The sequence below is a fragment of the Ammospiza caudacuta genome, chromosome 18 (assembly GCF_027887145.1).
Source record: "Ammospiza caudacuta isolate bAmmCau1 chromosome 18, bAmmCau1.pri, whole genome shotgun sequence".
Taxonomy (NCBI): domain Eukaryota; kingdom Metazoa; phylum Chordata; class Aves; order Passeriformes; family Passerellidae; genus Ammospiza; species Ammospiza caudacuta.
The window spans coordinates 15,310,049-15,336,495 of NC_080610.1; the positions used below are offsets into that span (position 1 = coordinate 15,310,049).

Sequence of the window (26,447 nt, forward strand, 5' to 3'; positions counted from 1 at the left end):
GTAAATTTTTAAGCCTTTCTGGCTACCGTTATTGTGGGGCCAACCACATCTGGCAGTACTGTGAAGTGCAGTTGTATGTATTTCTGGGCCATGTTAGTGTAAAAGCAGTTCATGCTGTTGTAGGCAGTTACAACACCCCACCCTCCTTTTTGTGTGGGTTTGCCTCTTAAAGCAAATTACAGAGCAGGACATTGAACTGGAAATTTCCTCCTTTGTGACTCTAGTCTTTCTTCTTAACCTTGGTACCTGGCCCTTGTGGTTCACCTGAGACATAGCCTGTTGGGACTGCTGCTTTCAGCTGGTTGGTGAAGGGTGGAGTTGGACCTGAACTTCTCACCTGATTATTGTTAATAAATGTCAATGACCTTTATAAATTGAGTGTAATGAGAAGTTCATATTTTACATAACCAGATGAGCAATGAGTTTGTGCATAGGGATTGGACCATGCATGATGTGATGATGATGATAATAATAGTAATAATGCTAAAGGACATCCATTTTTCTGTTTTTAGGCTTTTGAAGATGCTGAATTTGCAGCAGATTGGACGTAATTATTACAACCCCAGCGATCCAGTCAGCATCCCTAACCACAGGTTAGGCAGAACCCCTCGGTTTTCAGAGGGTGCAGGGGTTGCTGCTACCAGGGCTGTCCTTGTTCCCTGCAGGAACCCTGCAGGGTGCCTGGTGCTCCTGTCTGCCCTGGGCCTGCTGTGCAAGTTGGTGGGCCTGAGTTGGCCTGGGGGCCCATCATGGGGCTGTGCTGCACTCCCTGCCTTCAATCTGACCTGTGCAGCCTGGCTGATGGAAGGAACTGGGCAGTGTCCAGCTGGATAAACTGCTGGGCTTTTTGTTCTAAAAGTCTCCTGAATGCCTACACACTTTGTGAGATACTTAACAGCATGAAATGGATTTCTTAGCTGACTTAAGATAGCTACCTGTAAAATATTTTTGATTTTGTTAACCTTCAAGAGCTTGTTTATATTTGGATGATGGCTTCATTGTGCCATCACTGCTCTCTGGTGTCTGTGAAGGTGGGCAGGAATAAGGGGTCAGAATAAAGATGCTCTAAAGCACACTAAGATTTTGTGTGTTGTCTTTTGCCAGGCTGATGGTGTGGCTGGGCTTCACAAGTTCCATCCTGCAGTATGAGGAGAACATCATGCTGTGTGCAGATGTGAGCCATAAGGTTCTCCGTGGGGAGACAGTGCTGGATACTATGCACAGCCTTCACTCCCAGGTTGGAGAGGAGAGATTTAGAGATGCCTGTGCTAAAGAGCTGATTGGTTTAATTGTTCTCACAAAGTAAGTCTTCTTGGACTCTTGTCTTGGAGAGCTCTTTATGCTCCATGTCCTGAAGTAGGCAGTAAAGCATCAGAAAGTCAGAAAATGCTGTCATTGTCAAACTAGCAAACGGATCAAGGTTGACAGCATTTGCAAAAGCAGGAAGTACACACTGGTTTTCTTTTATTTTATTACAGTTTAGCTTGGGGTAGAATTGAGAGCCTATTACAGTTTAAAACTTGAAGTTATTACTTCTGAAAGGAGCAAAACTTCCAACTTGCATGAGTACTGACAGTAACTTTGTCATCCTAGTGTATTTCTTTTCTATTTGAGGTAAGATTAAAACAAAAAGTGATGAAATGTTTATGTAGGTACAATAACAGAACATACAGAATTGATGACATCGACTGGGATAACAATCCAAAGAGTACCTTCAGAAAATCAGATGGTTCTGAGATGAGCTTTGTGGAGTACTACAAAAAGGTATGAAAATTTAACTGTGTATTTTATGCTTTAACTTGGAATTTTCAGTCATTGTTACAGGTTTACTTAGGATGCATGGGTTTCTAATTCATAGTATTTTAATTTAACAGAATTTTGTTTAAAGGCCACTGTGCAATCTGAGATCAGTAACTAACCTGCACAGCATGGTTTGGTGGCAGTAGTCCATCCCAGGGAGTGGTTGATCAGGCAGAAGAGCCAGGAGGGCAGCACGGATGAGCAAGGAGCTCTTGGGAAAACTCAGAAGGGAAGCTTTGGGAAGGTGGGGCAGGGACAGGTAATGTAGGAGGAACACAGATACATTGTCACAGCGTGCAGAACTGAGGTTGGGAAAGCCAGAGTGCCTCTGGATTGAATGTGTCTGTCACAGCTGGACCACCCTCTGTAACTGTCAGGTCTTCATGCATACCAGCTTCAGCAGAAACACGGGTATGGGAAGGCTCAATTTCAGAAACTTCACTTGGCAGTCTTGTTTGATTCTTGGGATTTCTTAAATTCAGTTGCTCTGTAGGGCAGAACTTTGTCCATTGCTGAAGTGGAAGGAGCACCCCAGTATTGAGTTAGATACCCCAGATGATAATGCCTCAAGCAAGGCACAGGCTTTGTGTCTGTTGTCTCTTACACATCAGTAGTCTGATGGCATCAGTTGAGAGAACAGTGCTTCCCTGCTTTGCCTTTTCTGGCAAAACCAATGCTTCTGAGATGTGCTAATTGAAAAAGGTTACTAGTTGCTTTTGGGTTTATTTTAGGAACAATGCTTGTTTTCTAAAGTGAGCATTATTATTCAGCAATAATAATGTTTGCTATGAGTAACTTGTTTGTTATGAATAAATTAACATGCAGTCTATATTTCTGATACAGCAATATAACATAGAAATTAGTGATTGGATGCAGCCTGTTCTGATCAGTCAGATGAAGAGGAAGAGAGGGAACATACAAGGAACTGTGGCTCTGATTCCAGAGCTGTGCTCCCTAACAGGTACTATAGCATTTTTCCATATCAAAGCATCTGTCAAACCATAATGCCTACTAAAAGAGGCATTCTGACAGCAGCTTTCTGCAGAGTTCAGCAAACTGTTTTGTTTATATAAATGTGAGTTTACGAACACATTTTTTAGCTAAAAGATTGGATATTTAAATGGAACTGGAAAGCTTGAGGGGGTTTGTTGTTGCATAGTGTTAAGCTATGGTATTCAACATCAGCACTCTGATAACTTGTAGAGTTTTGGTGATAGAACTTCTGTTGAAAAAGAGCAATTTACTAGAAATTAATAATAATTCTGTAAGATAGATAAATATTTGTTTTGCACTAGCAGTACCTGAACATCTCAGCACTGTTTGTTTTGATTTGAAAACAGAACTGAAGAGCTGCAGTGCCTTGTGTAGTTTCCTCTCTAGTGCAAAAATCCAGGATTTTTTTTCATGCCAATGGGGATGTATGTACAGGAAGCAAGTGAAAACTTTGGCTACTGCTGCCACCACTTCCTGTGTCTGCAGGACACGTAGCACTAATCTGCATGAGCTGCAGGTTCAATTTTTACAGTCCTTCATCTTAACTGGGACTCAGAAAAGGCTTTGTTGTTGGCAGGACTGACTGACAAGATGCGCAACGATTTCAACATGATGAAGGACTTGGCCATCCACACACGGCTGCCGCCTGAGCAGAGGCAGCGCGAGCTGGGCAGGCTTCTGAACTACATCCAAAAGTATGGCACCCAATGTCCTCTCTGTTTCTGTGTCATGAAAGATGTGTACAACAAACTTCTCGCAGTGAAACTTCTGACATCTTACTAGTTCTAAAAAGTCAGCAGGAACAAATTTCTCATGATTTTCATTCATATCTTGTTTTTAAACAGAGATGACAATGTTCAGAAGGAGCTCCGAAACTGGGGTCTAAGCTTTGATAATAAATCAGTGTCCTTTACAGGAAGAATTGTTCAAGGAGAAAAGATCTTTCAATCAGGAGCCATGGTAAATGAAAAATCAGCTTCTAAAATCTTCTGGATGTCTCAGTGATGAAACAAGTTTTTAAGGAAGGAAATAGTACTTTTTGGTTTATAAGTGAAGGATAGAGAGTGAAAATGTTATATACTTTGTCCAAGCAGGAGATTTGCAGGTTAAGTTGTTCCCGAGCCATGGTTAGAAACCCTTGAAGGCAGTCCATCACAATAGGGCTGTCCTTGCAGAACAGTCCTTCTGGTCAGGCACACAGTCCAGGAGAGCAGAGAGGTTTCCCATTCGTTTCCATCTAATAAAGAGGTGCCAAGGCTTTGCGGTGAAAAGCCACTAAGGATTTCAGCTGGGTAGCTAGAACACAGGCAGTGTGTGCTCAGCACAGGTAGGATGAGCAGTGGAGATGTGCATTCAGTCAGAGGCTGTTGACAAACACGAGCTCTTTGCTCTGCAGTTCGACTACAACCCTCAGTTTGCCGACTGGACCAAGGAGACGCGTGGCGTGCCCCTGATCCGCTCCATGCCCATGGACAGCTGGCTGCTCATCTACACCCGCCGCAACTACGACGTGGCCAACACCCTGCTGCAGAGCCTCTTCAAGGTCACCCCCTCCATGGGCATCCACATGAACAGGCCAAGCATGTGAGTGTCCTCACTGAGCTGAGGGAGAACCGTCACCACGTGGGGCTGTTCAGCGAGGGCAGGGTGTAGCGTATCACACAGCCGATGTCTGGGAGGTTTTTAATAAAACAGAGTTGCTTTCAGTATGCAGATTGTTCTGTTTCCTCTTGTGATTGACTTTCCTTACTCATACTTTTATTTCTGAGAGCTTTTCATATGCCTAAACTAAGAAGTGTCAGCAGACAGTCATTGTGCAAACCCTTCTCTAAGGAGTATTTTCTGCTGACTTAGGATGTATTCTGATTGTGATCTGTTCTCCTTGCAAATATCCTCCCTTGACTACCTGTACTTGCTTTTAATTTTGAATTTCATTGTGTTTGGAAGCCTAAGTTTGGAGGTGATTCCTTTTAATCTTCAGATGTGTGAAAGTAGTTTGTTAATAGCTGTAAATGTGACATTTCATACACTATGGATGCGTAGTGAGCTTTTATGCTTTTGCTGAAGTTTCAATAGCTGTTAGCTGTTCTTTTTCTGCAAACATTTTCTCTCTTTCTTTTCAGGATTGAAGTAGATGATAGAACAGAAGCATATTTAAGGGTTTTACAGCAAAGGATTACCCCTGACATAAACATAGTATGTATTTGAACCCATCATTTCAAATCCTGTTTCTCTCTGTAACTGGTGTTTAGTGGGGTTTGCTCTCAGAACTGCAGCTCTGGGCCCCTGAGAATCCACTACTGCTCATCCTCCTGTGCAAACCTACCACTGACCATGGATATCCTTCTGGATAAGAGCCTTGGTTCTGAAGTACAGACACTGACACTTTGCCGTTCTTTCTTTCACTGTGAACATCTGAATATTTCTCTTGCGCCTAAGAACTTTTTCCTAAAGAACTGTTTAAGTGCTGTATAGCTCTGAGAATGCAGCTTCTTACAAAGATTCTTTTTCCTTCAAAGGTAGTTTGTATTTTGTCCAGCTCCCGAAAGGATAAATACGATGCCATCAAGAAGTACCTGTGCACAGACTGCCCCATCCCCAGCCAGTGTGTGCTGGCTCGCACTTTGAGTAAACCGCAGACTATCATGACGGTAGCAACAAAAATTGCCTTGCAAATGAACTGTAAAATGGGTGGAGAGCTCTGGAGTGTTGAGATCCCTGTAAGTATTTTCTTATGAATGGTAACTGCCCTTTATGAGGCTTTATTTCAAAAGCCAGGCCAGTACAGCAGGTCCGTGCTGTGTGTGGTTGCCTTGCAGCTGAAGCAGGTGATGATTGTGGGCATCGATTGTTACCATGACACCGTCTCTGGGAAGCAGTCCATCGCGGGCTTCGTGGCCAGCCTCAATCAGTCAGTCACACGGTAAGAGCAGGCTGCCACAGGTAAAAACCCCTTTCCTTTGGCTGAAAAACAGCTTCAGTGGGGTGGTCCATCAGCAAAATACGGAATTGGTTTGCTGTGATGGTTAATGTGAAATATATTGTGAATTTTCCCCGCTGCATCCCTTGAAGGAGTGGCCTTGTCCCACATTGCTTGAGAGAAGGTGGAGACATGGCTGGGATGAATAGAGAGCGTCAGGGTGACAGGGTGACTTCTCTTCTTGGTTGAGAAGAGTTTTAAGTCACGCTATGGCATTTTTACCGTGTTTTTATTTTATTTAGGGGAAATATTCTCATAGAACCCCAGCTCTTCCTTGGCTGCATTGACCCACAACATCTGTAAAGACTAAGTGGTCATGAGCATTTTAAAATTAACTTCATTGCAGTAAGCCTGGGAAATGCTTTGAAGGTCTCTGTCATTTTGTTCTTCACAGGTGGTTCTCCCGCTGCGTTGTTCAAAGTCGTGGGCAAGAACTTGTGGATGGAATCAAAACCTGCTTGCAAAGTAAGGGAAGGAAAGGGAAGGAGTTCTGCTCTTGTAGAGCCAGATCTAAGAACTGACAATTCAGCTTCTCAAAACCCTCCTCTCCTGCTGGCCTGAGAGGAGGCTTTAGCAGCCTGCACTTGGATAACAACAGATTCAACATTCCCTTATAAATACTGCTGAAAATGAATAGCATCTTGTGTAAATCTTTCACTGATTCCCAGATTCCTTTGCAATAATTAAAAACTACTGAGCAGTGCACTTCCAAGAATGCTTTAAGGGAGCCTGATTTCAAGGGGGGCAGCTCCTGCTATGAGGAGGCCAGCAGAGCAGGTGTATCCTTGGGCCCTTTCTGTTTGTGGGTGCACAGGCAAACCAGAGCTCTTCCTTGCAGGTATGTTTGTGTAGCATGATGCTGACCCATTTCAGGTTACTGAAGGATTGAGGACCTTACTTCTCGAACTTGCTGGTTTTCTAGGAATAAAAATCTATTTCTGTTTTGGAATGAATTGCCATTACAACTAATGGCTATTACTCTTGTTTTTTTAAGGTGCTCTGAGGAACTGGTCTAAGTGGAATAAGTCTTTGCCCTCTCGTATTTTTGTGTATCGTGATGGCGTTGGAGATGGACAACTCAATACTTTGGTTAATTATGAAGTGCCTCAATTTCTGGATTGCTTGAAGAGTATTGGTACTGACTACAGGTAAATCAGTTTCTACCAACCCTTCTCTTTACACTGCCAGAGGAATAAACACTGGGATACAAAACGAGGCTATGGATGAAGACTGTGTATCTAAAGTTGTGAACAATGTCTTACTTAATCTGAATCAGTAAAGACACATGTGAATTAATGCCCTGGAACTCCAGAGAATCTGCTCCTGAAATAGTCCTAGTGCAGTTTTCTAGGAGAGTATTGGTTTTTTTTCCTTTCTTTTAGCCCAAGACTCACTGTGATTGTGGTGAAGAAACGAGTGGGTGCCAGGTTCTTTGCAGAGATTGGGGGAGGACTCAAAAACCCACCCCCAGGGACTGTTGTTGATACAGTGGTGACCAGACCAGAGTGGTGAGTTCCTGCAGAGGCAGCACTTCCTGCTGCTGCCAGCAGCCTGGGCAGAAAGGAGATAGATCCAACAGTACAGGGACTGTAGGATCAGGTGTAAAAATACTTCCCACACTTGTGTGGCTCAGGGGCTGCAGAAAATGAGCAGTGTAAGCTAAGGGCACGTGCAGGGTGGTTATCAGGAGGAAAATGGGATTGAACAAATAGTTGAGGTTGTTATGGCCTCAAGACCTGGTCCATATAATGTTATTCACGTTCCTCCAGGCCTCCTGGCCTTTCAGACACAGAGGAAGCGTTTGTGGCCACAGCCTAGGCATCCTTCTGGGGTGCACTCAATGAGCATGAAGTGAAGAAAACAGGACAGATAACATGGGGACTGGCATTTTCCCAGGCACGCAGCCCTGTCAGTAACAGGCTGGGGGGGTGTTCCCTGGGGCAGGTATGATTTCTTCGTGGTGAGCCAGACGGTGAAGAACGGCTGCGTGGCACCCACCCACTACAACGTGATCTACGACACCAGCCAGCTGAAACCCGACCACGTGCAGCGCCTCACCTACAAGCTGTGCCACATGTACTACAACTGGTCGGTGAGTGCTCCTGCAGGGACAGCCTGCATGCAACACTGAAACAATTTCTTACCTGCACAAGTATCTATCTGCTCCTTCGTGGAGGTGGAGCTGTGCTGCTGCATTGCCTTGAGGCCTCTGCTGCACACCCAGCTCAGCACACGCTCAGCTCGTGCCTGAGCCGTGCTTTAGCTGTGGCAGTTCAGCAGCCACAAATACCAGATATGACATGTCTCACCTTTTGCAAGGCCCAGCACTGAATATAAACCCGTGTATGAGGTGGCAGGAGGGCACTGGAGTTGGGAAGTTGGGGGTATGTAAAGTTATTTTCACAAATCAGCATAAACAACAGGCAATACAAATTTTACAAGTATGCAGATTTCAGAGGTCTCTGTTGCAGCGACTGCATGCTTATTTAAATTACCTGGAAATAATTACCTTCATTTTCTTTTTGCCCCTTTCTGCAGGGTATTATCAGAGTACCTGCTCCTTGCCAGTACGCTCACAAATTGGCTTTCCTTGTGGGTCAGAGTATTCACAGAGAGCCAAGCATGACGCTTTCAGACAGACTGTACTACCTTTGAAGCTCAGCTACCAGCCAAACAGAAGAGAGCAGTTCCTCTCTAGGGAATGTACAATTGTCTGGGCTTTTGGTTTAGTTTCGGTTTTTCGTAAGAGACATGCACAGGATATGTGCAGTTGTGGAAATTATTTTATTTTCACTGTACCAAGGAAAAGCTTGAGATTTGCATTTTGAACAGGTGTCTGCTTGCTAGAATAACTACACAAATTTTTATGATATTTGATACTTATTTTCTAAAGTTCTTCCCAAAAGTTTATTGGTTGTTCTTATTTACGTTTTGATAAGTCTTACACAGAATTACTTCTTGCATGGGAGATAGAGAGTTATGCAGACCAGAATCCCAACTCTTCCAGCTGGTATTTTCCCTTCTACTTTTCAAAAGGCTTCAATATTGTTGATTCCTTGTTTTTCTTGGTTAAGATGAGGGCCAGCTTTGTCCCCTGAGCTGTTTCATACCTTAGGAGGAGGTGACCAGGTGCTCTTGGTTACCAAGGCTTTGTCTGCAGGCTGCACAGCGATGGCAGGGTTTGAGCAGCTGTGGTTGTGAGGGATTTGCAGAGCAGCCCCAAGCTCTGGTGCTGCCAGGGGCCAGTGAGGGCTTTGCCAGCTGTGAGGGGCAGTGCTGTGTGCAGCTCCACGCTGAGGGCTCAGCTCTGCAGAGCCTCTCCACAGCAGGGAGGGCTTGGGCTGCCTGTGCTGCTGGAGCAGCTCTGGGGACAGGGACTGTCCTGGGCCCTGCTTCTGCTTGGGCTGCAACTTCATGGTCACTGCCTGGTGGGAGCAGAGAGCTGGAGACAGCTAAACTGCTGGGCTGCTCCTGTTCAACACTGCTCCTTAACTGAGAAATACATTTCCATCAAGGAACATCAGTGCACTGGCACGCTTGGCGTTTCTGGTTTTGTAGTTCCAAGCACTGGGAAGCAGCCCTGGTTTGTTCATGTCTGAGGTTTTCATTGGTCACTGTTCTGCAGCCCATTTATGAAACTAACAGCAGGTGGGGGCATGGAGGTTGATTTCAGATTTTTGCAGTAGCAAACTACTGCACGTGGAGAAATTCAGATTAGTGCTGGTTTTCTTAACCACCTTGTTGTGAACCTTGTTGCTTTTCTTTGTGAGATTTAAATAAAGTTGTTGCTGTAATCCTTGCCCGTTTGAGCCTGTTCTGTATTTTGTGCTTCAGCACTGGGCTTTGGGCACAGATGGGACAATTGCTGGAGTAACTTTGCAACCATTTTTTACCTCTGGGAAGCCCTTGCAGATGGGCGAGCTTTTCTTTATTCTGCAGTGAACTTCAGTGGCCATGGGCAGTTCTGAAAAAAGGCTGACACAGGAAGGCAGCAGCTGACACAGGGGATTTATGAAACATACTGCACTCTACAAAATATCAAATTATTTATTTATATAAAATATAATACACAACGATTGTACACATGCACACACCCACACGGTACTTTACCACAAATGTAGGCCAGTTATTTTCTTTAATTAAATGTTATAATCTAGCACACAGTATTTTACAGTAATTTACATTGTTATCTGAAGACACAATGGGGAAGCTTTGATCATTCATTTATAAACCTTCCATAAATTACAAAAAGAAAGGCAGTCTGAAAAGTATGTATAAACAGTAAAAACAATTTACAAATGGACAAGAATTACAAAATAGTAACAGCCAATGACTGCCATCAGTGTGGAGGATTGGTTTTTGTGATATGCCAATGTTGCAGTTGGGGTTGATAGAGCCTGGTGCAGCCTCGTGGGGCTGTGGCTGGAACACTTTGTCCTTTCACTGCAGATGGACTTGCCTCAATCTGACAGCAGCAGAATGAAAATGCCTTTTAACCTAGGACTGAACCTCCACAGAAAAAAACAGGGACTAAAGGGCTTTTGGTGTGCAGTTGGTTTTTTCCCATAGCTTAGAACAGGGAACCAGGAACCCCAGAACTGGAGATTGAAATGGGGTGAGGTTCTGAGTAACTTGCACTGCCTGGTTCCCCTGGAGTGAGAATGGCAAACCAGTACAGGGTGTGGTTTTTACTGGGGAACCAAAACTGAGAAGGGTTTAGCACAGCACTTGCACACTGCCAGGAGTCCATCAGACAGGGCTGGGGCAGTACCAGTGTTCACCTGGAGCTACTGGTGGAGGGAGGATGGACACAGCTGCATACACAGTACATACAAAGTATACGCTGCATATTTATTAGACAGTACAAATCATTGTGCAGTAATAAGGCAAAACATCAAGGCTGATTCAACTAGGAGTTTCAAGACCATTTTTGTTAATGAGTGGATCCAGTGGGGTGATCTCTCTGAACTAGCAATCAGTGAATGAGTTTTCTCCCCCCACTCATGGTTAAAGGAGAATAAAGGCTGAGATTTTTCCAATGGAGTTGCAGGTGTTGAGATGACTTCAAATAAAACCATGTTCTTCTGGTCTTAAGCCCATAACCTTTTTTATTTTTCTTTTTTTTTTTACTTTTTACAAAATGTTTTTGCAACAACAAATGCATTTCCCTTTTTTCCTTGCTGTTTTGATTAAGCAATTGGCATGACTCTGTTGATGTCAGAGTTAAAAATGCAACGGTCTGGTAAAGTACTGCATAGTCATGAAAGCCCTAGTTTTGACTTTAAAAAAAAAAAAAGTACACAGACTGGAAGCTTTACAAGTTGTCCAGGAGCACATGACTCATTTCACTGCACCAAGCCTTTTCAGCAGTTTCTTGCCTTTGGAAAGCAGCCCCTTTTTCTTTTTCGAGGCCATATCCCTGCCTCTGCCGGGGCTCCCAGAGCCCAGCACAGGTGACGGAGGAGACCCGGAATGGAGATGAACTGTGGGGGAAGGTGCTCTCCGGGAGGTACCTGTATTCTCAGGAGGAACCTAGTAGGTACATTGTTATCATTTATTCAATCTTTGAAAGCTTAAAGCCATCAGCAGCAAGAAACTTGGTAACATCACTTGTCCCATTACCCACTTAAACAAAAGGGCTGGTTTCTTTCTTCTCTCTGGCTTAAAATACTGCGTGGGCTTATGGAAAATGCATCAATTTAGAGGAAAAAAATATAGAAATCGAAAACCCACCAATAAAGCCCAGTTTTGGTTATACTTTTTTAAAGGAAATGTTGGATACGCTTACTTTGCCAGAATTCTGGCCATAAAAGCCACAAAATTGGCTTTGGCTTTTCATTTCAGTACTCTGATAGTACTAAAATGGAGAGGGATACTTTCAGCTATAGATTTAAGAAAAATAAACATGTTAATTACTACAGATTAGCAATCTATAGAAGCCAAACTCTTTTCAGAAGAAAACACTTAAAATGCTACATGATCACTTACTTTTTAATGTCCTTTAAATGCCTTTTCTTTAAAATTGGCTAGCAAACTTTATGTACAGATTAGAGAAGATGGCACACTGGCTTAAAAAAAAAAAAGGAAAAAGAAAAAGCTAAAATGAACCTTAATTGCAATCAAAGAAAGCTTAAAGGCCCTGAGTGCTTGATGTGTATGCTGCAGCTATGAGGTTGTTAGATGACAGCATTCCTAAATATTTTGAACAGCTTTTTTTTTTTTTTTTCAGTCATCAAAAGCACTTGGATGAAAATGCTAAAATTACATATAGTCAGCCTATCCTAACTACAGTGCCCAGCTGGCAAAATGGTTGCTATCAATTAAGATGATATTTTTCACAGTAGAGTCCATGCTGCAGGGAGGCCTGCTAACTTTAGTTCAAGTTAAAATGTCAGCAATTTACTGGCTCGTTGTGCAACAGTGAGTTAAGCAAAGGGGCTTCAAGCCTACTTTGATTTTAAATCAAGGTCTAATTCTAATGAAAAAAAAAAACCAAAACAAACCAAAACAACTTGGTAAAGCACCCCAACGTACACCTGAAGATACCAGATATGGAGTCTAATGCATTCATTCAGTGAGCTGCATGTTTCAGGTCGAGACTTTATTGCATTGGTAAACCAAACAGTTGCTAATATTGCAAACGTACACTGCTAGGAAAATCCAGTGAATTGTACCACAGGAGGGGATTCTTTTCAGAAGCGTTGAATAGTTGGTCTTAGGCAAACTGGGGTAAAATAGATTGTGGAAAACACATTTTAAGGCAGACAATTTAAGTAGCTGTGTTTGAGTGTAGTGAGTTTCAGAACCAACTATCCCCTTGTAAACTACCGTCTGTGCCAGCGGCACTGCTGGTTCTGCAGGGGCTGCAGCTTTGTGCTTTTCTCTTGACACAGGAGCTTGGAATTTTTACATCCCAGCTTGGCTAGCAATGCAATATGCAGCTTTGTTTGTAGGGTAGTGAGACATAAAACTCTCCTCTCTATGTAAACATAAACATTGAGCTCGGGAAGAAATATGTTCCAAACGCCGACCTTCGTACAGGGAGGGCCGATGGATTTCAGAGGCTCCTGTTTTCAAGGATTTGTCTCCCAAGAAAGGAGTGGACTCGACTAGGTACAGCAAAGGCATGCAGCCTGGTCTTCTGTGGCCAAGGGGTTTGGAGACATATTTCTTTTCTTTTCCCCCACAATTAAGTTTCAAGACTTGCATTAGATAGCCAGGTAGCTTTAATTGAAATCTCTATTGGTATCTTCAGTTGCTCACTTACGTGAAGGCTACATTGCCTTATTAAGGTGTGAAATGAACACTCTTCTTCTGTTTCCAAGCAGATGAGCAAAGAAATAAAAATATATATAAAATATATAATATATAAAAGTATTGCAGTGATGAAACAAAACCAAAAATGAGATACTCTAAACATGATTAATTCTTTCATGAAAGAGAAGTCTCTGAGCAATTAATTATTGCCAGTTGGAACAGGAAGTTGTAAGGATTAAGAGAGGACCACTGTCAGTCCATCAGCTGCGGTTACAGTTTGTATTTAGAGGAACACTGGTACCAGGCTTTTGTGCACAAGAACCTTTTTTAAAGAGCAATTTAGAAGCTTTGGGAAATAACTGTCACCAGGAAAGAGCTGCTTAAATTCAGGTTCTGAAGGGCAGAACTGCAATGACTGCAACCAAACAGTCCATTCAGTTTCTCCATCTACAAACGTAACGAGCTGGCAAAGGCTAAAGCCGTTTTCCCTCAGGTTTTATTTTATGTATTTGAAAGATAACTTTAAATGGGCAAATGAATTTAAACGTAATGTTAAAAGTAATGTCAGAATGACACGTGAGACAGAGTGGAATGGCAGATGGGGGCTCAGGTGCTCCTGAGGGGGCTGCTTACCCTTTTGGCCTTGGCCCGCATGGGCGCGTCGTGGCCGTAGCGCGCGGGCGCGTCCGAGAGAAACACTTCCACATCGTCAGGCACTTCTTCGAGGAAGTTGGAAGGAACCAGCCCCTTGTGTCCATTGAGCTCCCCCTGCCAGCAAGGGAAGGAGCAGTGAGTGCTTTCATCCCATCACATCTACTCCCAAGGAGGCAGGGACGCATTGCTGCCTGTTTCAGAGCTGGCGAGGAAGAGGGAATTCCCATCTATGGCCCCTGAGAGCTCACACAATTCCACATCCCTCCCCAGGCTGGTGTTTGCTGGAGCTGGGAGCAGTTTGGGCTGAGCCAGCAGACACAACTTACATAGTAAAATCCATCTTCATCGATCTCACCAAAGACAGTGATGATGTCCCCAGTGCAGAAGGTCAGCTCGGCCTGCAGGGTAGGAGCAGGGACAGGCAAAGATCAGCCTTTCCTTATTAATAGGGAATGCATTCAGATTTCCCCCCACTCCTTCATGTTAAGACACTGATGAAACCAAACTGATCTTTGACAGCCAAACCTCTTGTTTTTCCCCTTGGGGTTTTTCCCTCAGCTTGCTAAGCCCAGCCCCTGTCCCACTGTGTGTGGACACCCACAGGGCTCCCTGTGACCAACAGCTGAGACATTCAGGCCTTGAAGAACCTGCACAAGCTTTGAACTGCAGCTTCAAAGGGCCCCTACATCCATCCTGGTGGAGGGGGAGCAGCTCAGGGAGCTCAGGGCATCACCCAGCCCAAGCCCTGAGGCACAAGGCTCCTGCACTGCAGCTGTGCTGGGTTCTCTTCAGCAAAACCTTCACAATGGGCAGCTCCTCTCTGATCAGCACCCACTGCACCCGGCTCTTTTAATTGTCTGTGGCTTAAATGCAATTAGGGCGGGGCTTTTAAATTATGTTTAATTTCCTATGGCCATGGGAGAGAGAACAAACAAAATCTTTGCAATACATCAGCACAATTTATTTGATTTGTTGGCCAAACTACTTTGAAACACCATAATTTAGAAAAAGATTTGGTTCAGTAAGAAACAGAGAACAACCCAGGCTGTGTTTTAAAGCACTGAGTCCCACATATTTCAAAATTCACTTTCTCCTTCTACAATTCCCCCGTAAAAACCAAAACCGAACGTTTTAGAGGATGAGTGAGGAAGCTCACGGGCTGTGTGCCCCCAGGCTGTGCCCCTACCTCCACATCCACGTTGGGGGAGCTCTCCCTGGGGTCGTAGTCGTAGAGAGCCACCATCCTGCGGGTGCTCAGCGGCTGCTGCCGGCCCCCGCGCCGGCCACGGGGCTCTGCTGGGGACAGAGAGGGAGTTACTGATACAGGTGCTGCAGGTGATGATACATGTGCTGCAGGTACAGTCATGGGCACTGTAGGTGTGCACACAGGCACTCAGGTATTGATAGAAGTACTGCAGTTACTGATACAGGTGCTGCAGGTGTGCACACAGGCACTCAGGTATTGATAAAAGTACTGCAGTTACTGATACAGGTGCTGCAGGTGTGCATACAGGCCCTCAGGTATTGATAAAAGTACTGCAGTTACTGATACAGGTGCTGCACCTGTATGATACCAGTGCATACAGGCCCTCAGGTATTGATAAAAGTACTACAGTTACTGATACAGGTGCTGCAGGTGTGCATACAGGTACTCAGGGATTGATACAGGTACTCTATTATTGATGAATGTCCTGCAGTTACTGCCATGGGTACTGCAGGTGATGATAAATGTGCTGCAGGTACTGTCACGGGCACTGCAGGTGCTCATACAGGTACTCAGGTATTGATAAAGGTACTCAATTATTGATAAATGTACTGCAGTTACTGACACAGGTACTGCAGGCACAGATACAGGTACTCAGGTATTGATACAGGTGCTGCAGGTGTGCATACAGGTACTCAGGTATTGATAAAGGTACTCAATTCTTGATAAATGCACTCCAGTTACTGCCATGGGTACTGCAGGTACAGATACAGGTACTCAGGTATTGATACAGGTACTGCAGGTGTTGATAAAGGTACTCAGGTATTGATGAAGGCACTGCAGTTGTTGATAAAGGTACTGCAGTAAATACTTAGGACACAAAATCCACTTTTTTTTTTTGTCTAATCAGAAAAGAAAGCAACAAGTGGAGTGGTGAAGCTGCAGGTCCCCATTTGCAGCCAATGCTGTCACCAAGATTAAATATTAGTTATATAAAATTATCCAGACACAGACACAGAATGCATCCCCTGGGGCAGTAAATGACTGCAAGATGTAGATGCACCTGCACAAAAACAAGAGGTAAATGCAGCCAAGCTAAGGGAGCCCAGAGTCTGGAGGGAAATGTCTGTATTTCCCCTTACCTATTTTCTCAATTGGAGTGTTCAAGGGAAGGAAACCTTGTTTAAGGAGCTGATCCATCATCTCTTCATCATCTGCCTGTATCTCAGAGACCATGTTACAGGGGATAAGGCCAACTCTTGCACAGGTTTCTCCACGGTAAAACCCATCAGCATCTTTGTCCCCATAAACCTGATATTCAAACAAGGTCAAAAAGCCATTAGCACTAGATATTAGTTGCCAGGTCTGGTGAGATTTACACCTGAGCCTCTGAAGGAGAAGCCCAGGGTTGTGATGACACAGGCAGCGTTCCCCCAAAGGAGAGCTGTCTGTAAAATGCTGTGGTGTCCCGTGGCCTCGGGTCTCACCTTAATGATCTGTCCCTCCTTGAAGGGCAGCTCCTCCTCCGCAGCATCGGGGTTCGGGGACATGGTCAGCGGGTCGTAGTCAAAAAGTGCAACAAAGATTCGAGTAGAAAGGTCCTCTGTGCCAGGGTCTGTCTCAGACTCCTCATACATGTCTGGGGAGAGGCGGTCGTGGCCACCGTAGCCGTCTGTGACAGCAAATTCAGGAGAGAACAGTTCAGCGACACAAGCTGGCCTCATCAGCCACCTCTCCCAGTTAATGCTTGAAACATGTTGGGCATTTCAGTGAAAAAAACCCAAACCTCACTGCGTGTCCTATAAAGCTTGGTGGGATTTTGTTTTTTTTTTTTATTTTATCAGCAAGTTGCTATTTTTTAAAAAAGCTTATAAAGCCTGCACTGGAAGCTGGGCTGATTTCCTGTACCAGACTGACATTTGCACAGCTCACGTAGGAAAGCCATTTTTGTTAGGTTTGCAAGTTTGCCATGAATTAATGAAAAAGCAGTCAGGAGAATGGCAGGTGAGCACGAATGATGGCTGCTGGATGGCAGGGTGCGCGGCTGGGGCAGGCCTGGGTGGCCACACTGATTTCACTGACCATGAGCAGCTGCCAGCGGGTTTCCCTGAGCTGAGACCAGCTGTGTGTGAGCTGGAGCCATCTCAGCAGCCCCTGAGGGCAGTGCAAGGCTGCAGCAGTGCCAGAGACTGCCCCCGCAGCCTGGGCAGCCCCAGCTCTCCATTGCAGCAGGGCTCAGTGCGTGCAGCCCATCTCACCCCTCCAAACCAGGGGCAGCCTGGCTCCACAAAGACCCTGCTGCTGCTTTTCAATGCTCTCCTCCCCAGGTGTGAGGCTGCAAAGAACAGGAATGCACCATCTGTCCAACTAACCAATGGAGGGGACCAGCAGGGGCCGAGACCTTTGTGGCACTGCACTGCCATGGGAGGACCTTCGCCCCGCATGCTCCACCCTGTCAGGCCGTCCTGCAGAGGCTGGGTTACCTAAAAGCTAAAAACAACAACAGAAAGAACAGGCTCGTCAGTTCATGCATGGCAACATCGTGCTTACACGGCTGGACACGGATCGGGTCAATCACAATTGGAAGCACAAGCTCTAAAGGCAACTAAACTTAGCTTTTAACTGAAAGGTTAGCTGAAAAGTGGGCACTGCTGCCTGGCAAACCTGCAAAAGAAAATAAATGGTTCCCTGATTTATGGCAGAGCTTTGTAAACCAGCAGTCGCACATCAGAACAAAAAGAAAAGAAAAGAATAATTTCTGAAATATTCTTTTGCCTTTGTTGTTGCGGCTAAGGTGGCGTTGGAGTGTCCGGAAGAGTGGCACGGGCAGGCTGAGGGCTGGGCAGGTGGGGCTGCCCTGGCACACCTGGAGTGCCAGCCCTGGAGCTGCAGCAGGAGCCAGGATGGCTCCGGGCCCTGGGCACTCCTGATGACCCTGGGCACTCCTGGCGGCCCTGGGCACTGCTCCTGGCCCTGGGCAAGTGCAGGAGGGCTGCAGGCTCCCCCTGGCACAGCTGGCTCTGCTGCCTGGGCACTGCAGGGGCTGTGGGAGCTCTCCTGAGCTCGTCCTGCTGTCGCTGGCACCAGCACAGCCCGGTCACCTCTGCTGGGAGCAGCTGTGGGGGCACTCCAGCCTGAGCTGGGAGGCTGCAGGAGCCGCAGCTGACCTCTGCTCTCTGTGGAACAGGTCAGGATGCAGTGAGCACCCTGGGGTGCACAGCTGGCTCTCCTCTCATGTGGAATGTGTCAGAACTCAGTGTCACCCTGTGCTGCAGGCAGAGCTGGCTCTGCTCCCTGGGCACGGGTCCCTCCCTCACCCCTGGAGGCTCCTCTGGACATGAGTGGGCAGAAATGCAAACAAGGAGGTGCGGAGCAGAGCATCCCTGGCAGGTGTGCATGGCCTGGGCTCCCTTGGCAGCAGCTCTGTGCCTGCATTCTCGGCAGAGATGCAGTCTGCAACTTCAAAGGCAAGAAGAGATGGTCTGACAAGGACGGCAGCGTGGTGACAGCGCGGAGATAAGGCAGAAAATGAAAATGATGAAGCTGTGACTCCATAAATCTGGGTCACTGGCACACTGGGGGAGAGTCTTGATTCTTGTCTTGAGATGTTCCATGATAAAGAGCATATCCTGAAAATTCTGGGAATGAGATGAATTAAAACAACACGATGAAATGAATTCCTTGACAATAATTTTAAAAAATTTAAAAATATGGATGAAACATTTCTCCAGTTAAAAATGCAGCTTGTTTTTTGGGGTTTTTATAGAGCAACATTCAGATGGGCAAAATAAAGAAAAGCAATCTTTTGGAAAAAATTATAGTTCAGCTAACCCTTAATTAAAATTTAGATTCAGTTGTCCTTTAATAAAAGCAGCCATTATTGTAATTTGTTTGGGGGGGAAAATCATTGCAAAGCAAATTAATCTGATTTCAGCATGACTCAAAAGACGACCATAAATGAAAATGCAGAGTAACAAACCAAAATGAATGAGGAAGAAAAAAAAAATGGGGAGAAAATGTAGCAGATGGGTCCAAAGGATGACTTTAAAAATCAATTTGGGAAAAAAAAAATGGAAAAAGAACAAAAAAACTGAAGAACAAGAAATAAAGAGAATAAAGAGACCAGACTGATTTGGCAAGCAGATGTTAGAGGAAGATACTTCACACACCAGGGCGTCTTGTGCCTCTCTGAGGGGTGGCTGTGCCAGGGCAGCCGCCGCCCTGGGCTGGGCTGCTCGGGGGAGGCTCCTCCAGCCCCGCTCGCGCTCGGCTCTGCGCGGAGCCCCGGGCGGCTCCAGCTCCCCGAAATCCTCCTCGATGCTGCTCTGCCGGGTCAGCGTCCTCCTGCGCGACAGCGGCGGCCGCGGGCCCCGCCGGCACGGGCACGGGCACGGGCCGGGCTCCTGGGGGACTCGCACGGAGCGCTGGGGCTGCTCCTCATCGCCGCCCCATTGGGGTCTGACGTGCGACTGGCACCGCTCTTCATCGCTGCCACTCCTGTGTCGGACACTCAGCCGGGACCGCTCTTCATCACTGCCCCATTGGGCTCTGACACTGGGCTGGAACGGCTCTTCATCGCTGCTCCTCTGGGGTCTGACACTGGGCTGTGACCGCTCTTCATCGCTGCTCCTTTGGGCTCTGACACCCAACCGGGGCCGCTCTTCATCACTGCCCCATTGGGCTCTGACACTGGGCTGGAACGGCTCTTCATTGCTGCCACTCCTGTGTCTGACACCCAACCGGGGCCGCTCTTCATCGCTGCCCCACTGGGCTCTGACCCTGTGCTGTGACCGCTCTTCCTCACTGCTACTCCTGTGTCTGAAACTGGGCCGGGGCTCCTCTTCCTCACTGCCACTCCTGTGTCTGACACCCAACCAGGGCCGCTCTTCATCGCTGCTCCTCTGGGCTCTGACACCACGCCGGGGCCGCTCTTCAGCACTGCTCCTTTGGGGTCTGCCACCAAGCCAGGGTTGCTCTTCATCACTGCTCCTTTGGGGTCTGAAATTGTGCTTGGACCACTCTTCATCACTGCCCCATTGGGGTCTGCCACCAAACCGGGACCGCTCCTCATCGCTGCTCCTCTGGTGTCTGAAACTGTGCTGGGACCGCTCTTCATCGCTGCTCCTTGGGGCTCTGACACTGACCCGGGACCACTCCTCATCACTGCTCCTTTGAGCCCTGACACCAAACCGGGACCGCTCTTCCTCGCTGTCCCTGCTGTGCGTGCCGCCCCACCAGGGCTGCTCCTCATCGCTGCCCCACGGTGCCCGGCCCGGCCGGGGCTCCTCCTCCTCGCTGCCGCAGTCCAGGCCGCTGTCGGGGCTGCGGGACAGGGCCTGGCTGCCCTTCCCTCCTCTGTCCTGCAGCTCCTGCCCTGCCCTGGCCCTGCCCGGGCGCCTGGGGCTGTGCTGCTGCTCCTGACGGCACGGCCTGCCAGCCCGGGGGCCTCTAGCTATTCTGGGGTTCTTTCTATAGGGCATACCTAAACCCTGCTTGTACAGCACTTCGGGGTATTCACCGTCCTCTTCAGCCACCTCTGGGATACTGAAAAGCCTTTTACTGTGCCGTGTCTGCTGGGGAAAGCCAGGCTGTTCCACAAAAGTGGCTTCAGTGGTCTTATTCTTATCGTACTCCTTAAGATTATGTAATGTCAAAAACCAGACAGGGAACAAAGAGTGTGTGACAAAAATAAAATGGGAGGGAAAAGGGAGAAAAGAAAAATAAAGACAGAATTAGTTTTAGAGCAATGGCAAACGTAAGACATGCAGCTTATATTATGAAAAGGATGTCATGCTTTGAATGAGGATCTGTGAAAAATAAAGACGTGGCTAAGAAGTTGCTGGGTGCCAGGTACAACATGAGAGGGCAGTGCAAACAACTGAGGGATGCTCTTAACAGGAATAAACTCATGCATTGGAAACGGAGTCATGGAAGCCACGTACAGGGTCCAGCATGGGGGATGAGAATGGCACTAAAACTCCTTCCTGCCCCGTGCCAAGCTGCCCTCTGATCCCTCTGTAACCAGAACCGACAGCAGAGAATGACAGCTCTGCCCCAGCAAGCTGCCTTGCTTTGCATCTCCTAAAGCATAGTTCTATGTAAGCAGTAAATACCTTCAGTCTCCTGGCAGAGGAGAGCTATTCCACAGCCCTCATTAAGGGAGTTCTGGTTTCCTCCCTAAAATTCTGAAAATCCTGCAGCATTTTTAAAGCTTGGCTCCCAGGGAAAGCCCCCAGGGACACAGGCTGATGTCTCTCTGATGTCACCTGGTCTGCGCTGCCACCAAACCTCATCATGGTCTTGTACCTGCTCCATAAAACCAGTGCTTGAACATCAGCCTGGGAGCCCAAGGAAAAGTCTCTGTTTGTGCCAGAAGCAGGTAAAAACGATCCCAGCCTGGGTAAAAGCAGCATTCTGGACATGCAGACACATTCAGCAATTTTCCTATTCCATTTCCACAAAGCACTGGGAGTGTCCTGGCTGGGCTCTGGGAGAGGGAAGGGAGCACAGGGCAGGAGCTGCTGGCTCTGGCTGCCAGGATTACTGATCCTGCATCAGAGATCATCTCTCCTTGTGCCTAATGCCCGGATCAGGGGCACCTCTGGGCTCAGGAGCACCCAGAAATAACAACAGATCCTGCTGGAGATGTCAGCAGCATCTCCCTCCGAGCACTCTGAGCTCAGGTGCCGTTTGGACCTTGTCCCTTCCAGGCAGAGGGAACTTTCCAAGTCACTTTAGACTGTTTCACCTATTTCCTTTGTTTTTAAAATGTGTGTAACACCTGTGAAACTTGAGATAAAGCACCACAGAAGTGAACAAAAGGTCAGTAAGCATGAACCACATCGAGAGAAGCCTGCAAACCTTAGCAGGTCAAAAACGATCTCCCACACCAGTTAAGGCTCTGGAACTTTCTCAGTATCCACACTGGTAATACTAATTTAAATCCAAGGGTTAAATACACCTTCTGATGCATACAGAACAAGAACAGTCTGGGGATCATTCTTTTTGCCAGGGAAGGGGACACAATGGGCATGCAGAAGGATTTTGGTTTCAGCCTTTCTGCTGGTGCAGCAATACAAACAATGGTAATTTCTTACTTTGAAAAAGAACCTGTCTCACTGCAGACAGTACCAGAATAAAAGGACTGAACTCACAGCACATGAAAGCAGTCGTAGCAATGGTCAGAATTCTTATAGGCATGGCAAAGTAGTACTGACTTTAGTTAAATAACAATCTACTGAGGAAAGTCTTAACCTGTGAGTTTGTGCTTTCTAAGAAAACCCAGTTTGTGCAATTACTACACACACAAAGCAAATACAATTCACATGTACAAATATAATACGGCAAATATATATTCAGTACTGAGTGTGTTCGGTGTTCTGCATATGCTTTAGCTGTTATATTGAAGTTTCTTTCATGATGAATATTCCTGCACTAAAGCAATATTTCTGGAATGTATTTCCTACTCTCTCTGGTGATTCCCTAAAGTTCAGAGCACAAGGAGTTCTGATAAAGCATTGATCAAACAAAGCTGAAACAACTCCCTTTCCCACAGGAAGGCTTTAAGCCTGTGGAAGGGATGGGACCAGCACTGGGTACATGGACAGATCACTCACACAGGAAAAACAGAAGTTGTTTTGTAAGTATTTACAAATCTCCTTGCTCAGAAACAACTCATTTTTCGGGGTGGCACATGCAGTATATCCTCACAGAGACAGGGGGAGTCCCCAGATGCAGAACAGAAATTGCAAGGGCAACAATCACATACAGGAAAACAGTCTGTTAAAAGTTTATCTATCAAATAATGAAAAAAAAAAAACCCTAAGGTAATAAATGCATTAAAGCAGCCCATCTCTACCTTCTAGCAGAGCAGGCTTTAGTGTCTGCAGGTTCTGGGGTGGCTGCAGGAGCCCCAAGGCAGCACCCAGGGGTGCCCAGGCTCACAGGGGTGGTTACAGCAGCACCCAGGGGTGCCCAGGGTGCCAGGCTCACTGGGGGTGGCTGCAGGAGTCCTCAGGGGTGCCAGGCTCACTGGGGTGGTTACAGCTGCACCCAGGGGTGCCCAGGCTCACTGGGGGTGGCTGCAGTAGCCCCAAGGCAGCACCCAGAGGTGCCCAGGCTCACAGGGGTGGTTACAGCAGCACCCAGGGGTGCCCAGGGTGCCAGGCTCACTGGGGGTGGCTGCAGGAGTCCTCAGGGGTGCCAGGCTCACAGGGGTGGTTACAGCTGCACCCAGGGGTGCCCAGGCTCACTGGGGGTGGCTGCAGTAGCCCCAAGGCAGCACCCAGAGGTGCCCAGGCTCACAGGGGTGGTTACAGCAGCACCCAGGGGTGCCCAGGGTGCCAGGCTCACTGGGGTGGTTACAGCTGCACCCAGGGGTGCCCAGGCTCACTGGGGGTGGCTGCAGTAGCCCCAAGGCAGCACCCAGGGGTGCCCAGGGTGCCCAGGCTCACTGGGGTGGTTACAGCTGCACCCAGGGGTGCCCAGGGTGCCCAGGCTCACTGGGGGTGGCTGCAGTAGCCCCAGGGCAGCACCCAGGGGTGCCCAGGGTGCCAGGCTCACCTTGAGCGTGCCGTGCGAGCCCAGGCTCAGGCGCCGCCGCCCGCCCTCCTCCAGCTGCATCTCGGAGTAGAGCTCCTCCTCATCCTCCTCCAGGATGTCGGACAGGTCCGAGCCGCGGCTGCTCTCCGTGTGGTACTCGTCCCCCAGGCAGTAGTGAGCCTGGCAGGGCACAGAAAGCTCTGCTCGGGCTGCTGATCCTGCTGAGCCCCAGCGGCACAGAGGAGCCGCCACGGCCACAGCCCGGCGGGCGCTGCTCTGCTGGGCACGTCCCAAGGAAATTCTGTTTGCCCACTTTGATCGTAATTCAAGAAATCCAGTCTCAATCCCATGGAAATTCTGTTTGCCCAGTTATGATTGTAAGGCAAGAAATCCAGTCTCGATCCCAAGGAAATTCTGTTTGCCCGTTTATGATCATAATTCCAGAAATCCAGTCTCAATCCCTGTGGAAATTCTGTGGAAATTCTGTTTTGCCCATTTATCATCCTAATTCCAGAAATCCAGTCTCAATCCCAGGTGATACAATAAAGGACCTCTCCATTCACAGCACCAAATCCAGTTTTAGTCTTGATTAAATTCCCCTCATTAAAGAGGTCCTTCATGCATCAATGGGCTTGCTGACCAAACTGTAAAAGCCTGAGGATAATTCACATATCATCTGTTCTTTGCAGCTGTTTGTTACATCACATTAGAATTTCAAAGTGGTCAGCATTTAATTCTAGCAGCATATTGCCACCATGGTGGACCCTCAACACAGAAGTCAGGTGTTTGGCTAAAGTATTTTAAACTATGCCAAGACATAAAAAACCCATCTCCTATCTAGACTTTGTATCTCTCTTGAAAGTAATGTAATAAATTATTTAACAGTTGTTTTCAGTGGGATCAGACTAAAAGCTGTGCAAAACACAAGGAACAGGAGCATCCCTGCCCATGGCTCAGCCTCACCTGTGTCCCCAGCCTGTGTCACCACCTGTGTCACTGTGACATCTGTGTCCCAGCCTGTGTCACCGCCTGTGTCACTGTGTCACTGTGTCACCTGTGTCCCAGCCTGTGTCCCCAGCCCAGCCCTGGAGTGCCGTGCCAGAGCTGCCCTCCAGCAATCCCTCTGCTCCTGCTCAGCCCCCGGCACAGCCAGGCCAGCCCCTCACCTGCTTGCCCCTCACCTGCTTGCCCAGCTCGGACTCCTTCAGGAACTCATCCACCGAGGCTCCCCTCCGCTTCACCCTGGGCGAGTCGTAGCCATCCTCCTCCTCCTCGTCCGAGTACGGGGCTGCGCTGCTCCTCTCGCTGAAAACGCTCCTCCTCTCCATCTGGGGGACAGCAGAGGGACACTGGAGACATTGGGGACATTGGGGACACTGCCCTGTGCCCAGGGACACTACCCTGCACCCACAAACACAAATACAAACGCCCCTCCTCTCCATCTGGGGGACAGCAGAGGGACACTGCCAGGGACACTGCCCTGCACTCAGGGACACAAACACCAACATAAACTCTCCTCCTCACCATCTGTGGGAGGACAGAGAGCAGGGACACTGCCCCTGCACCAGGGACACAAATACCAATACAAAGACTCAAGCACACAACATTTAAAAGCTCTCACGGTTTAAAGCACTGTCAATTCCCCCTGGCTGGAACCCTTGAGGAGTTTTCAAGAAGTTTTTGCCTGTTTTATTACCCTCGCTCTTAAATAATGACTTGATGTGTTTGTCAGCTGAGCTGCCAGCTCTCCTGCCTGTTCCACTTCCCAAAATTCCCAGTACTGCACCCAGAGGCTGCCAGCAGACACTCTCCTTTCCCTGGCAGAGCAGTGGATGCTCAATCGCAGCAGCATTTGAGGCCCCAGTACTAAAATGCCCCAGCTGAGGCTGTGGCCCGTGCTGTGCTCTGAGAGCCCCTGGGCTCGGCACTCGCGCTGCTCTGGTGACAGAGCCCCCCGGGCACCAGCGGGCAGGGCAGGCTCACAGCTCCTCCTGCAGCACTTACCGCGAGTGAAGGACTCGTACCACGGGGGACCAAACGTGACCAACATCCCTGGCAGGACTGGATTTAATTTAGAATCAATTTGTCTGTAAACTGCTGTCCAGATTCCTGAATAAATCATTTCAGGCATCACTTAAACTAATGTAACCAAACGTGGTTCAGAGCACATGTCGTGTCAGCAATTCTCCAAACCAGAAAAGGGATTTCTGTTCTCTTTCCCTGTGTGGTTCTTAAATCAACTTTCACCTCACAGGGCCAAAGAAACCAATTGCCTTTTCTCCCTCTATTCCATCCCAGTGTTATTTATAAACAAAAGGAAGACACATACAGATGCATACATATGTGTTTATCAGACCTATTCTTATTGATCCGGAATTATTCAGGTTCTCAAAAGCTGGCCCGATTTACCCACTGGATCAAATGCATCCCAAAACAGGAACAGCCAATCAGCCATGGCTGTTAAGACATGTGTGAACTGTCCAAATTAATGGAGCTATTTTGGAGATACAATGGGAGACTAAAAACTGGACATAACTGATGACTGCCGGATGAAGCACCACAAAAATCTGTGGGTGACACTTGCAAGAATTAACAGACAGTTGTGAGCAGCTCGTGATGAGAAAGTAACTGCCCAGGGCCCTGGGGGTATTTCAATATTGCATATTTGTGTGGAACACCCACAGCACGTTGTCGGGGTACATCCACATCAGCTGCACTGAGCCCAGAGCCCCAAGTGTGGGATTTAAATCAACTGGCAAAGACCCGAGCCAGTGCACAGCCTTGGGTCACGGTGGTCCCAAAGCAGGGGTGTCCCTGGGCAGTGACACTGCTGGCAGCTCCAGGAGGAGCTGGAGGCAAAAGCAGCTGCAAACCTGAGTGGAAAGGCAGCACTGAGAGGGGAAAGTGTACAAAATTCCCTGTGGATCCACGACAGCAGACACAGGAGGGCTCCATTAGCCCAGAATTCCAGCACTCTGCTTCTCAAGCTGTGGCCCTTCAGAGCTGAGGGATAATTAC

At 47.5% G+C, this 26,447-nt stretch overlaps 2 protein-coding genes across 2 annotated transcripts in view; one reads left to right on the forward strand and one right to left on the reverse strand.

Moving 5' to 3' along the window:
• Positions 1 to 8,847, forward strand: part of PIWIL1 (piwi like RNA-mediated gene silencing 1) — a 52,488-nt gene extending 43,641 nt beyond the window's left edge. Inside the window, 15 exon segments of the mRNA XM_058816499.1 lie at positions 513 to 593; positions 1,105 to 1,302; positions 1,653 to 1,764; positions 2,644 to 2,761; positions 3,371 to 3,488; positions 3,639 to 3,753; positions 4,190 to 4,377; positions 4,917 to 4,989; positions 5,313 to 5,513; positions 5,613 to 5,716; positions 6,168 to 6,238; positions 6,768 to 6,921; positions 7,156 to 7,281; positions 7,718 to 7,865; positions 8,312 to 8,847. Of these exon segments, the coding sequence (XP_058672482.1) occupies positions 513 to 593; positions 1,105 to 1,302; positions 1,653 to 1,764; positions 2,644 to 2,761; positions 3,371 to 3,488; positions 3,639 to 3,753; positions 4,190 to 4,377; positions 4,917 to 4,989; positions 5,313 to 5,513; positions 5,613 to 5,716; positions 6,168 to 6,238; positions 6,768 to 6,921; positions 7,156 to 7,281; positions 7,718 to 7,865; positions 8,312 to 8,428 (1,924 nt within the window). The 3' untranslated portion in view covers positions 8,429 to 8,847.
• Positions 8,848 to 9,849: 1,002 nt separating this feature from the next.
• RIMBP2 (RIMS binding protein 2) overlaps positions 9,850 to 26,447 on the reverse strand; it is a 57,370-nt gene continuing 40,772 nt past the window's right edge. Inside the window, exons 13-21 of the mRNA XM_058816480.1 lie at positions 24,611 to 24,757; positions 23,451 to 23,609; positions 17,261 to 17,378; positions 16,376 to 16,560; positions 16,031 to 16,199; positions 14,871 to 14,980; positions 14,011 to 14,082; positions 13,664 to 13,798; positions 9,850 to 11,305 (exon numbers count right to left, since the gene is read on the reverse strand). Coding sequence (XP_058672463.1) covers positions 11,114 to 11,305; positions 13,664 to 13,798; positions 14,011 to 14,082; positions 14,871 to 14,980; positions 16,031 to 16,199; positions 16,376 to 16,560; positions 17,261 to 17,378; positions 23,451 to 23,609; positions 24,611 to 24,757 — 1,287 coding nt within the window. The 3' untranslated portion in view covers positions 9,850 to 11,113. The remainder of the gene's footprint in view (positions 11,306 to 13,663; positions 13,799 to 14,010; positions 14,083 to 14,870; positions 14,981 to 16,030; positions 16,200 to 16,375; positions 16,561 to 17,260; positions 17,379 to 23,450; positions 23,610 to 24,610; positions 24,758 to 26,447) is intronic.